This window comes from Scomber japonicus, chromosome 22, assembly GCF_027409825.1.
Source record: "Scomber japonicus isolate fScoJap1 chromosome 22, fScoJap1.pri, whole genome shotgun sequence".
In the NCBI taxonomy this organism is placed as follows: Eukaryota; Metazoa; Chordata; class Actinopteri; order Scombriformes; family Scombridae; genus Scomber; species Scomber japonicus.
Genome location: NC_070599.1, coordinates 15,661,645 through 15,675,999, shown reverse-complemented (window position 1 = coordinate 15,675,999; position 14,355 = coordinate 15,661,645). Strand labels below are relative to the sequence as shown.

General features: G+C 43.9%; 1 protein-coding gene across 2 annotated transcripts in view; it reads left to right on the top strand.

The window, feature by feature from the left end:
- The first annotated feature begins 2,654 nt into the window (after nt 1-2,654).
- The window catches only part of pcdh7b (protocadherin 7b), a 105,382-nt gene continuing 93,681 nt past the window's right edge, over nt 2,655-14,355 (top strand). For both annotated transcript variants that reach the window (XM_053343392.1, XM_053343391.1), the window contains exon 1: nt 2,655-5,723. In XM_053343392.1, the coding sequence (XP_053199367.1) occupies nt 2,655-5,723 (3,069 nt within the window). The remainder of the gene's footprint in view (nt 5,724-14,355) is intronic.

The following is a 14,355-nucleotide window of genomic DNA, read 5'->3' as shown; positions in this document are numbered from 1 at the left end:
TTAATTGTAGCCATCACTGTGGTAATTAAAAGTTCTTCATCACATTCATGTACACCATCTGAGTCATCATCCTATATTTAAAAAGATATACTATTCTTATAATCAACCATTATTGTGCATATTACTTTATTACAAGACTCTTTGTGAGAAACAGATCAATTGGAGGCATGACAATAACACATCTAACTGACCTCAGCACTACATGATTGGATTTACACTCTTTTCACTCCTTCCACAATCTGTGAGTGATTTTAATTTGACGATAGAGGGCGCTAGTAAGCAAGGATAAAGCCACTGTTGGAATTCAGACAGCCGTCTGAGGAAGATGCAGCTGCTGAGACTGGCTGCCTCTTTTCCTTTTCCCTCCTTCGCCTCCTCCTATCCCTTGCTCTCTCCCTCCCTTCTCTCTATCCCGCTCCGTCCCCTCACGCTCCTTCACTCATTACACTCACCAACTGTATAATTCCACAGCGCCGCACTGTCCCTGTATTATAACAGGAGAGCATCCCTAAAGCCAAGTTAGAGGTGGAAATATCCTCACCCACGCGCATACAAACACAAATTGTTTCTTTTTTTCCTTTTCTTTCTCTCTCTCTCTCTCTCTCTCTCTCTCTTTTGCACTTAACACAGCGGTGGAAAAAATACGCATACTGTTGTAGTAGAGATTAATACACGCAAGGACCGAAAATGTGCTCATTTACCTATACGTTGCACCTTGCGTAAGAATGACTGCCTCCATCACATGAATGTCTGTTCAACACTGTGACCATCACAAGCTGCTGTGGTAGGACACACACCGCGCACACTAATCTTACACAGGGAGTTGAGCTTTGCGCAGTGCCCGAAAAAAAGCAACTCTGTGCACAGACTGTCTGAAGGGCCACGCAGGAAGGATTCATATCGATATCCACCCTTTGCGCAAATGAATGCCTAACCACAGTCTCAGATTCATGGATGCTGAGTGGACTGAACCGCACACGGGCGAAAAGAAACACCGAGTTCGCTGTGCGCCGGAGAGCACAGCCACTGGCGACCACACGCATTCATATTAGTAACCACAGAGAAACCACAGCACTGCGCACACAGCCAGCCAGCCAGCCAGCCCCGTCCCGTCTCCCAAGTCCTGCAGCGGCTGTGTCGTGAGCTGCTGTATAAGCACAAATGTTGAAGTGTTTAATATGGGTATCGTGTTAAAGACACACAAGTTATGTCAGTCTATGAGTGCGTAAAAGTTATGCTCTGAATTTGCCTTTTCTTGTCACACAAAAAATCCAAAGCAGCAACATCAGACCCCCGCCGCGCCACACTGCATATGCTATACCTAATGTATCAACCTTACTGTAAAATGCATATATTAAAATGAAAAAAGAACCAAGAAAATAAAATAGTTCATATTTATAAGATATCTCGCCATATCGCCTGCAGAAGCATTCGATACAAATATGCAGGAGCCGAACAGTGCTCACAAAGTGCCAAGTCGCGTTTCGTGAATACACCGGTAAAAACGACCATATTAAGCCATCTCTCCTCCTCTGTCCCTGTTCCTCTCTCCCTTTTTCGTCAAAATATTGTCTGCTGGCCTCTGGACCCGGCGATCAAGACCAAGTCCGACCCTGTTTACGTGCGCTGCTGGGGGAGAAGAAACCAGAGGGGGGTGGAGAGAAGTAGAGAGAGAGAGAGAGAGAGAGAGAGAGAGAGAGAGAGAGAGAGAGAGAGAGAGAGAGAAGGAGAGACTGCAATATCATTTGTGAATCCCTCTCACAGTGCTGCAGATAGGGGCTGCCAACACATGCGGCGCGTCTGCAGGTGAGGGAACAGGCTGAATATGCTGGACACACTGAGGAATTCAACCAATGTTTCCCAAAAACTGTGTCGGATTTACATTTTTTATATTATTCTCCATTTGATTTTTTCTCTTTAACACAACCCTGATTTTTCAGTCGTTTGTGTGTTGTGGAGTTTGATCGCAAAACAAGGAGAGAGAACTATATACTGTCTGCTGAATGCAAGTGACTTGGAGGAAAAGAGCAGACTAGGCAACCGGACAGGTAATTTGCTTCATTTTCACATCCTCAAGATCGGAGACTTGAAAGGCTCCGCGCAGTCAATACTCGCCATATGAGTTTGGAAACTGCGCGGGCATTTAAACAATCCTCTGACATATCTGGAAATATCACCGGACAGAGGAATATTGCAGCCTCACCCCAAAAGGAGATTCTAACCACAAACTGTGAGTAAAACGGCGCGACATGGACTGATTTTACTTTCTGGTGATATGATGTTTGGACAATAACGTTTTGGCTATTACGCGCATGAAATTCAAATATTTGTGGCACAGTCCGGAGCGCACGGAGCCTCTCTGTTGTATTTTTTTGATATCACTGCGGTTTTTTACCAAAACAAGAAAAGAGCAACTTCCATCCACTGCTTGAGGAGGAAAAGCAGAGAGAGGAAAGCCCATGCACTTGCTGCTTTTCACTGCAGCAGGAGCGATGTAGGAAGTCGTCCGGAGGATGAAGTCTCACACATCCCGAAACAGAGGGCTTTGCTCTTAATGAAAGAGATATTTTATTCCTACATTCGGACTTTCCTATAGTGATTCAATTCTTATTTTTTTCTCTTTCATACATAAGTGGACATTTTAGAGGGGAACAATGATGACTACTGGTGCAGTGGACTATTTGTACTATTGCATGCTCATCCTGCAGCTTGTGCATCAGCCTGCTGCCAAGCAAGTGCTCCGGTACCGTTTGGCTGAGGAGGGACCTGCCGATGTCAGAGTAGGGAACGTAGCCGCCGACCTGGGCATCGTTGCCGGGTCCGGTGAGGTGACATTTACACTCGAGTCCGGCTCTGATTTTTTCAAAATTGATAACATAACAGGTGAGCTCACCACCAACGAGAGAAGGATAGACCGTGAAAAATTACAGCAGTGTCAAATGATATTTGATGAAAATGAGTGTTTTATAGATTTCGAAGTGTCAGTGATTGGACCAGCCCAGAGCTGGGTAGATCTCTTTGAGGGAAAAGTAATCATATTAGATATAAATGATAATACTCCGTCTTTCCCCTCCCCTGTCCTGACACTGTCTGTGGAGGAAAACAGACCCATTGGAACCCTTTATCTGTTGCCCACAGCCACAGACAGAGATTTTGGCAGAAATGGAATAGAGAGATATGAGCTTATTCAGGACAATGTGGAGAACTCAAGGCGCTCTGCTGGGGATTCATACTCAGGGAAGAGGAGATTTGAGGAAGGCGCAAGCAGGAGCAGCGTCTTTGAACTGCAAGTTGCTGACACCACTGATGGAGAGAAGCAGCCTCAACTCATCATTAAAGGGGCCCTTGATAGGGAACAGAGAGACTCCTATGAGCTCACCCTGCGTGTTAGGGATGGAGGAGATCCCCCTCGCTCCTCCCAGGCCATTCTGAGGGTGATGATCACTGATGTGAATGACAACAGCCCTCGGTTTGAGAAGAGCGTGTATGAAGCTGACCTACCAGAAAACAGCTCCCCTGGTGCCCCCATACTACAGCTCAAAGCGGCTGATGCAGACGTGGGGGTTAATGGTCAAATTGAGTATGTGTTTGGGGCAGCCACAGAGTCAGTAAGGAGGATGCTGAGGTTGGATGAGAGCACAGGGTGGCTGAGTGTGTTGCACCGCATTGACCGTGAAGAAGTGAGCCAACTGAGGTTCACAGTAATGGCCCGTGACCGAGGCCAGCCACCCAAAATGGACAAGGCCACTGTGGTGTTGAACATCAAGGATGAGAATGACAATGTTCCTGCTATTGAGATACGAAAAATTGGACGCATTTTCTTAAAAGACGGGATAGCCAATGTAGCTGAGGATGTGGTGGTGGACACACCCATTGCCTTAGTTCAGGTGTCAGACCGCGATCAGGGAGAAAATGGCATAGTGACCTGCACAGTGGTAGGAGATGTGCCCTTTCAGCTCAAACCAGCCAGTGAGATGGAAGGTGAGCAGAATAAAAAGAAATATTTCCTCCACACATCTGCACCACTGGACTATGAGGCCATACAGGAATACAATGTGGTCATAGTTGCTGTGGACTCTGGAAGCCCCAGTCTGGCAAGTAATAACTCTCTTATCGTCAAAGTGGGCGACACTAACGACAACCCTCCTATCTTCAGCCAGAATGTAGTAGAGGTGTCATTTCCAGAAAACAATGCCCCTGGCGAGAGAGTGACAACAGTGACAGCCATTGATGCAGATAGTGGGAAGAACGCTGAAATAGCCTATTCCCTAGACTCATCAGTGAATGGGATTTTCTCTATCGATGCAGACAGTGGAGACATCCGAGTAAACACCATTCTGGATAGAGAGCAAACGGAGCGCTACGAATTCAAAGTGATAGCCAAAGATAAGGGTATAAACACCCTACAGGGCTCTGCAACAGTGGTTGTCCTTGTGGCCGATAAGAATGACAACGAGCCGAAGTTCATGCAGGATGTATTTACCTTCTATGTCAAAGAGAATCTTGAGCCAAACAGCCCAGTTGGCATGGTTACAGTCATTGATGCAGATAAAGGCCAAAATGCAGAGATGAGTCTTTTCATTGAGGAAGAGGAGGACATCTTTTCAATCGAGAATGACACTGGAACTATTTTCTCCACGCTGTCCTTTGACCGTGAGCAGAAAACTACATACACGTTCCGTGTCAAAGCTGTGGATGGGGGTGACCCACCCAGATCAGCCACTGCTACAGTTTCACTCTTTGTCATGGATGAAAATGACAATGCACCAACAGTCACCTTCCCAATAAACAGCTCATACACCCTTCTCCCACCCTCCAGTAACATCAGAACAGTAGTCAGAACTGTCATAGCCACTGATACTGACACCGGCATCAACGCAGACCTGAACTACAGCATCATTGGTGGAAACCCTTTCAAGCTATTTGAGATTGATGGGGGCACTGGGGTCATTTCACTGGTGGGGAAGCTGGAGCAGAAGCACTATGGCCTCCACAGACTTGTGGTCCAGGTGAATGACAGTGGGCAGCCTTCCCAGAGCACTACCACACTGGTTCATGTGTATGTTAATGAAACTCTGTCCAATTCCACAGTTGTGGAGGCTCAGGTGGCAAAGAGCCTGAGCACATCTCTCAATACCAACATTGCTGGTGACCCCAATTATGATCTAAGCAAACAGCGGCTAAGCATTGTAATTGGAGTAGTTTCGGGCATTATGACAGTCATCCTCATCATTCCTATTGTTGTCATGGCCCGTTACTGCCGCCCCAAGAACAAGAATGGCTATGAGGCAGGCAAGAAGGATCATGAAGATTTCTTCACACCCCAGCAACACGACAAATCCAAGAAGCCCAAGAAAGATAAGAAGAAACAGAAATCCAAACAACCACTCTACAGCAGCATTGTCACCGTAGAGGCCTCCAAACCCAACGGCCAGCGCTATGATGGCGTCAACGAGAAGCTGTCGGACAGTCCTGGCATGGGCCGCTACCGCTCAGTCAACGGAGGGCCGGGGAGCCCTGATCTGGCCAGACACTACAAGTCCAGTTCACCACTCCCCACTGTCCAGCTTCACCCACAGTCACCAACAGCTGGTAAAAAGCACCAGGCAGTTCAGGACCTTCCCCCTGCCAATACCTTTGTTGGCACCGGAGATAACATTTCCCTTGGATCTGACCACTGCTCTGAATACAGCAGTCAAACTATCAACAAGTACAACAAACAGGTAAGAAGACACGTCTCCATGTTCTTTTTTTTCCTCCACTACTCTTAAATGTCTTCTGTTTCTTCCTCTTAGTGTTCTCTCTACCATAATGCTTTCTGACAGGGCTAGCCTCAGTAGTCTTGTTGCCTTTATGGTGCTAATGTGTGTCAAGTTAGCAGTATTGATCTGTTTTGGTTTGGAGTGCCATTCACATGTAATATTGAAATGGAAAAGAAAGGTTTAGATTAGCTTAGGAAGGGGTTATGTTACGACTCGACCAAACATGTCCAACTTTTTGACTTTTATCACAGCATGTGTTGAGGTGCCTTTTCCGTCAGGGGTGTCATAACTACTAACCTTGGCAAATATGTGTCAGATTGTTGTAGACAGCTCACATAAGGGTTTGGTTTGCAGTTATTTTATCCCTGAGGGGAGTGTGGCAGGGGCCGGCTATACTCCCCTTAGCTATGTCAAGCCCTGCCCTGCCCTCTGTCTGTGACAAGGCTACCTTTTCTTCTCGTGAAAGGGAAAAAAAACAAAAGCCGAAAGGAGAGAAAGGTAGATGTAGGTTGAATGCAGTACAAACACGGCTTTGTAAGGTTTGTGAGTCACTTTTACAGTCTCGGCTTAAGTAGGAACATCTGGCCAGGAGGTCATATTAACATTCCTGTGCACTACAGGGTCTGCCTCAATTCATTGACCTAGCAGTGAAATAGGACGTTTTTATATCACCTCCCATATTGTCTCAGTTTCTTTTTACTCCCTAATCCTTTTCCTCATATAAAAAACGCCTGCCATCTTCTATTCCCTTGTTCTTCTCTTCCACTCTGTTTTACCCCCAGCTACTTCCCCTCCGTTTTCTCTTTTCTTACTTTTTTTCCTCTCAGAAACTGTTTACCACCTTTTGCAGTACGGGAAAAGAGTGTAGGTGGCACAATGTGATATTTAAATTCTAGGCAATGTGTGATTTTATCAGATCAGTTGAGTCTTAATATTTTTTTGGCTGTTTTTGCACTGTGAGGTGCAACAGCGGTGAAACAAAGTTAATACATAATGAAGTCAGCTTATTTGCATTTACAGTAAAAAGAATGCTATTTTTTTGTATGTTTTTTTCTCTGGCAGTCTAATTAATTATTGATCTTTCTTTTACTTGGTGTCAGCAGCTACTTCTTTAGAATTCTGGAGTGCTGTTTTCCCTTAGAACACAGCTGGATTGTTTCATTTTTTCATATTCTATGCCCACAGTTGCCTTTCCCCCCTCAAACTCTTATTTGGTCCTGTGTTGTACATCCTTGCTTGCCTTTCATCAACCCGTGCTGTCTGTTATACCCCAGTATTCCTTTTTCTCTCTTCGTTTTTTTTACCCGTCGCCACATTATACCCCTTACAATGGTGCGCTGTGCCTTGCCCTTTTTCTGGCAGTGGTTTCTTTTTTAATCTCCACTCTCATCTCTCTATATCCCTCTTCCCCTCCCTCTTGCTGTTTCTCCTCTCAAATCATTTCACTCCCCTTTACTTCTCTTCCTTCTCTTCCCCAGCTCTGTCTCTAACAGCTTCTAATATGGTGTATTCACTGAGCTGCTTCCCAGAGTGTGAGGAGTGCTGTTGCTTTCGGATGTCTCCTGCATAATTAAAAGGGCACTCTATTTGCTGCTGCGGCAGCAGCATGTATTGTGTGTCACTATGCTCCACTTATATAATTATTTATTTACTCTCTACAATAATGCTGCGGTAACTTTTATGGACTGTGCATTTGCTATGATCCAGTGTCTTGGACAAAACCTAATATGCGCTGACTGTAATGCAGACAGAGACATTTTCTTATGATTCTCACGCATGTATTAGTTTGGATGCTTAATTGTTATACAATTGTAGAGAATGTTTTTAGTTGCCTACTGGGTGATATCCATGTTTATTCTGTGGCTTGTATTTAATATACAACAGAGAGCAGCTATTAAAATTACCTTTTATATCCCATGGGCTCAGTAAATACTCTACCTTAGATGCATTCAGTTGGGGTGAACAGGCCCAAATTAACAGCTACAAAAGGGAGCTAATTTAATAGAAAGTGTGTGTTCATGTGCTCTTATTATGGCTTTAAACAGCCACCTTTATATTAGATTAAGTAGCCTAGTGGTGTGGTCATGCTCTTGATTTTAGGGAGGCTGCATCTAAAAATATTCTGTTGTCAGGTAAGAGTCTCCACAGCTAAAGACATAATAAAACACTGAAGGACACTTATGTGCCTCAGTAAAGGGAACAATTTGTGCAAAATTTGGATTAGTGGTAGAAAATTATGATGTCACAGAAAGTCAGACGTGTGTGTGTGTGTGTGACTCTCATTAGGAATATTCACTTGTGTATCCTTGTGGCAATTTTAAAAAACATCAACATTATATTGCTCATAAGATTTATTCACGGAGTTTATATTTAAATTGTTTATCACATTTGGCCACAAATAAGGTTGAAATCATTTCAGTTGTGTATGGTTAAGATTTATGGCAAGTGATGATAAGGGATATTTTTCTTTGTGTGTGTATTCATCACACGCACATACACACTGTCACCCACAAACCCTTCTCTTTTACCACTCCCTCTCTTTTTTGTCCATCTGTGGGAGGAGATAGACACAGGCACAAGAAAGACGGCCCTGTTAGCAGTATAAAGAATGGTCCCTACTGTTTCACAGAGACTTGGGTTCGGGTGGAAAGATAGAGAGAAAGACAGGGAGGGGAGAGAGAGAAAGAGAGAAGAGGAGTGACCATTGACTGTAATCTCTGAGGTATCGGGTTCTGCCTTACTCTCTCCTCGCCTACCTAATCTTGCAATAACTGCACAGGTAACTTGCTCAGGCAGGTAACTAGGCAACTGAGGGAGTTTATCGTTGAGGCGAGCCTTTCTTTTTAGCCCGTCAGACATTTTAACAGTCATTAAGCTGAGCTAACTGTGAGGGAGAAGCCGGCGTGTCACCCAGCAGCTGCTGAGGACTTGTACAGGAGGGGCAACAGACCTGACATTTCATCTCTTCCTGTAACTCCATTGATTGCGGCTTTTGTAGTTCATATTTTCCCCTGTCATTTGCTGCATGTGGCAACAGCACTATGCCATGCTCCATACATACCTGTGACCAGTCCTTACATCTAAAGGCTGATGAGTAGCGCATGCACTTAACAAAACACTTAACTTTATCACATTTGGCAGTAGTTTCTGTTCTACTCTGTGCCAGAAAATAATGCTGTGGAGCAGTAATGTGGTGAGGAATGAAATCACTTAGCCATTGAATTAACACAAGCCATCAGCTTTTGTTTTATCATTGCACTTCAAAGAGCCACTCGTGCCCAGGTGGATCACTTTTAATCAGTGGTGAGCCACAGCAGCTTGTATTCTCTTGCTTTTGCAGCGTAGCCCCTCAGGGTAGGCAAAGCCCCCTTCCACAAACCTATACCAAGTAATCTTGCCTCAGGGCTAATGCAGTAAGCAAAACTGGACATCGCCCTTAACCCGGCCTCAGAGTTCACCTCCTGTGCTCTGGCCAGCTGTTCCTCCTGTGCCTTGTTGAGCTGCCACCTCTCCAGCACCAGATGAATAAGACCGTGGAGTATTTGATTTGCATAGGGCAAAGTGTCACCCTGCTGGACTCATATAGGACACACAATATCACCATGCAAATTCAGGTCACTTGAATGGTGTTTGTAGCCAAAACATAGGAAGTGATTTCTCTGCAGGCTCCTGGCGGATCAGGAAACCAATATGGAAATGTACTACTTTGCCTCTGGTTGCATTTGTTTCAATCTACAAAATGTAGCTTCCTAAACACCTATGAAAAGCCACAACTGACCTAATTGAAAGTCCAAAGCCCCGGTGACCAGTGCAATTTCAAGTGTCAAATTTTACAAGAACATCTGCATATAAGATTAAGTCTGCAATCTGCATCGATGTATGTTTTCTTTTTCCTCATCACTGCTTGTGTTTTTTGCAGACACCAAATTCCCCTGTTGGCTCTCGCATGATTTTATCTGTGAAACCGTTGAGGCAGTCAGTAACTCATTGAGCTCAATAAGGTAATTACTTGATAAGAGGTTCCACAGGAGCTTTAAAGTATTCGGCCACCCCCCCCCCCCCCCTCTTCCCGTGGTTGCTGATACAGGTCAGCTTATTGTTGGAGAAAGCAGCTGTTTCTCCAGAATTGTAAAACTTTTTCTTCATTAACATTAAATGTGAATCCAATTACCTGGGACAATCGGTTGCAAAGTCTCAGGTGTGAGACTCGAGGGCATGCAGGTAATTAGTGGATTATCACATGAGAAGAACAAACTATATATTTAAAAAAACATTTTTTTATAGAAACATCCCAGAAATACAGAATACCTAAAGTGGAAAACAAAGGGGGAAAACGCGAGAAAAAACAATCTGGAAATCTTGTGTTTAGTAAAAAATGAGATGATGTGCAATAAGATGGTTTGTTTATTGCCACATTATTATTAGCGCTTGTCCTTTGTGTGATGGTGTGTACCCCCAACTGTGGCTAATTCTATCAAAATTGTTTTGGATCTATTATGGCTTAATTCAATCTATGGCTGCTCAGGCTTCTGTTGTTTATGTTCTGAGAGGAAAATGGAAGGAGTAACAGTGCACAGTAATACTCATGAAATTGCAGCGGGCAGCATTTTCTGCTATAATTTGGTTTGGTGATTTGAATGCATTCGCTCTAAGGCAATTACTAATCTAAGGATTAGACTTACCTGATACGCCGGCAGAAATGGTGAGAGAATGAGAGAGAAAGTCAGAGAGAGATTTCTATAGCTGGTAGTCACAGTGTGCGCTTTATTATGCTGCATAATGTGTTACTATACTTATAGAGGAATCTATAAAATGTATTGCTTCATTTCTGTTCCTTTGTCTTCTTTTTCCTGTTCGTCTTTATCTCCCCTACTCTTTTCTCTGCACACAATACATGTGCCGGTGTGCTCAGTTGTCTTCACATGAAAATAAATACTCATGATTGAAGAAGCCCCAACTCATCCGCAACATTTGTCACGATAAGATACCGAAAGACAGGGAAAGGAGGGGAGTGAGGGAAGAAACAGACAAGAAATTTAAGCCGCATGCCACCTTGATTGCTCTCCACGCCGCTGATTGTAAGTGGCAGTGTCGAGGATGCCACCTTCTTCTCGCCGCTTCTTTCAATTTGATGTCATCGAAAATGGAATTTCATTTCATACTCGGCAGCGATCACATTAGATAGGGCTCACCAGGATAAAGCCGATTCATATTTGCAGATTTGCCTTTCCTGTGGCACTATCAATCATTACATACTCGCCATATTGCAGACTTGTTTTTCACAGCAATTGTTAGGAGGAGTTTGTACAGTAAATTGACTTTTACAAGGCTCCCAAGGTCTATGATATGCTATGCAAGCCCTGTTGTTTTCTCTATAGTTGTCCTCTTGTATTGACTGAACAAGCTAGGACCAACTAAATGAGAACATCCCTTCGCTCTACTGCTGTACAACCCAGGGGAATAGTTCTCTGTCGACGAGCTGGATCAGAACACGGAGCAGACGTAAGGCTTGTTGTCCGTGAGACTAATAGGCAAACAATAGTATTTTGTTTACTGTGACACTGTATCTCATCAAAATTGCAAAAAAATGTCTGGCAGACTCAGCCCCAGAATATAATGTGGCTTTTTTGTTGTTGTTTTGCAGAAAAGGTCACGGGCCATTTGTTCTCTTGATACTGATTCAAACAGGTAGCAGAGGGCTCTTTGCATTTGTGATATTTTTGCCAGATTCTCATACTATCAAAGTTTATGTTTAGTGTATGTTTACATGTGTTTTTGTACGTGCCTCTCTGTCTAACATTTCTTTCTCACTGAGGAGGAAACATAGTGATGAATCAGATGAATCACTCCCTGTCAGCAGTGCTCACATGGGTCCAAGGTGTCAAGGGAACTGCCAGCAGGGTCCGTGGCCCCCCGTCAAGGGGGCGACGATTTAAACCCCATCCAGCATCAGCCGTGTTGTCACACTCGGCCTTCATGGAAATGAGAATAAGAGCCATGAAAGCCAGACACGTTGATCCATAATTTACCCCTAAGTGCCACCTTTTGCTCTGGCAGCAGACTGTAAAGCTCCTCAGAGCAATGTGAACTTGTTTATGAAGCAGAGCTGACAGGTGAAGAAAAAGACACTTTAACTGACATGTAGTCTCCCAGACAGACACAGGAGGGATACTAGAGTTGGAAGGATGATGGGTAGGTGTGTGTGTCCACGCAATGGTGTTGACAGGGGAAAAGTTAACAAGTTCAACAGTGTAATTGGAGCATATTTAATAGGTACAACCTTTACCCTCGGTTCAGATTCACATAGATTTTTTTTAAGGCTGTGAGAGACATGCACCTGTTCTATCTCTCCTCCCACAGACTTCCTCTTTTGTATCGAGAAACTGCTGAAATATTAAGATGCACTGAGATCTCCTGACTACATGAGACACATTAAGAATGGTCACAGATAAATAATGCATCTGAAAACTTTGTGGATTTTTTTGTACAAAGGATACAGCTTTTTATTAACAGGCTGCAGTCATACATATTTGCTAAGCAGCAGAGTATAATGGATATGACTTGACTTGGGAAGAGGAGGAATAGGACAGCTTGACTGCTTCTATTAGCCCTGTTTTGGTGCGGCTCCCACCATGTGGCCCCCAAATGAGATTATATGTGTATGAAACAGGAGGTAGAGCACTCACCGACCATCCATCAAAGCCTGGGGGGACTTGTGTGAAAGTTTGCGCATGTGTACTCAGTGGGTACACTCACTTCTGTGGATGCGTGTGTGCATGTGTAAGGGTGTGATAAAGTGTGTGGGTGTACAGTATTAGTGTGTGTGTGTGTGTGTTTGTGTATCCTGCGAGGGTTGGAGAGGAGAGCAAACGGGGCCTCCACAGTTCAGCCTCTCCATCATCCTGCACGCCAGGCACACGCACACAGGCGACATGCCTGAGAGGGTTTCAATATCCTGTGTGTGTGTGTGTGTATTTGTGTGATTCTGCTGCTGTGTTTACCCAAGGAATGCAGTTCATTATATTAGTATGTGTGTCTGGTTATTACATATACTCTCTACACACATGCGTACAGAGGCAGATGGAGCCTGTAGGGTGGAGCAATACTTTATTTTCACCCGCTAAAAACCCACAACATGCTCAGGTAGTCTGGGTGGATGATGTGACATCACCTCTTGACTCACAGTAACCACCCTTGAGCAAAGCACTTGGAGCTCCATTGCCCCAACTGAACTATTTATAGGACAATGCAGTGACTAAGAATGTGTACTTTAACCCTATGCAATTTAAACATGCATACACCACCTGTATTAAACTTGTAGATGTGTGCAAAAAAAAAGCTGAAATATTCATTAGCAAAGCACTGGCTGGGGCAGGAGAAGCCCCTGTATCGATGAGGCCTTACCTGGCAGAGAGCAGGCTATTAGCCAGCCCCGATAAATCTTGTCAGAGGCTGGAAGAGTCTGCCTGCCTGCTGAAGAATGAAGGTCACGGGGCAGCTGGAGTTACGAGCGGCCTCGCACGGTAGCTGCTATCAAATCAACTGAAATATGAAGTCCAGCCACCTCTTTTTTTTTAAAGTCTTTTTTTAAAATGCTAATTTTTCAATTTGCCTTCTTTCTTAGTGTGTACTTTTCCTCTGCTTGCTCTTTTAGCTGTGCCACATACAGCTGTGTGGGATTACATTAAGAAGTGAATAAGCTACAGCATTGGTGTAGCTTGTGATCACCATGGGGCAGACACTGACAAATATGCACTGACAGTATGTGGGGGATAAACTGAATAAATGTGGTGCTGTCACAGAGACTGTTGAGACAAACAAGCTTTTGTTCTGGGATGCAAGAATCTTTATTTTCATAATCTTTTAATAATAATTAGAGCTGATATGATTACTCAATTGATTAGATTAATCGATAATGTAAACTTGTGGCAGCCCAAACAATATTTGAGCAATGTATCCAACTGCAAGACAGTCTGACTTATTTAATTAAAATTCAAGTACAGCTGCATTACAAAACAAAATGGATCATATGTTGCTCGATGATTAAATACTGGGTTAGAAAAGTGTTCAGATTTTTAAAAAAAAGTTGCAGTCTGTAGTTGAACTCTATATTATGCTACCAGTATAAACTGTAAATAGTTTGACACATGCCGTATATTCCCATAGGCCTGCACTGTTGGAAACTGCAATATAAAGTGGAGATGACTGTAATGCTGGCTTTAGTCAGACAAATTCTTCTGTGGATTGTGGAGCTCCAGACATTTAATATGGTTTCAGGTATTGATTTGCGGCACCTTGCCCTACAGCCTTTTTTTTTAAAGATTTTTTTTAGGTATTTTTGCTTTTATTGGATGTTAGGCAGTGAGGAAGCGAACAGGAAGCAAGGAGAGAGGGGAATGGATGTGACGTGCAACACGGGTCCCTGGGCAGAACCGAGCCAGGGGCGTTGTGGTTGTTTGACATGCACAGTATACATCCAGCTACTGGGGCGCTCCTCTATATCCTGTTATATAGCTTTGGTTTTTACCTTTAACTCTTTTTTTTCTCACAGTAACTAGGGAGATGGAATCATCCTTTTTTTTCTCCCTCTCTC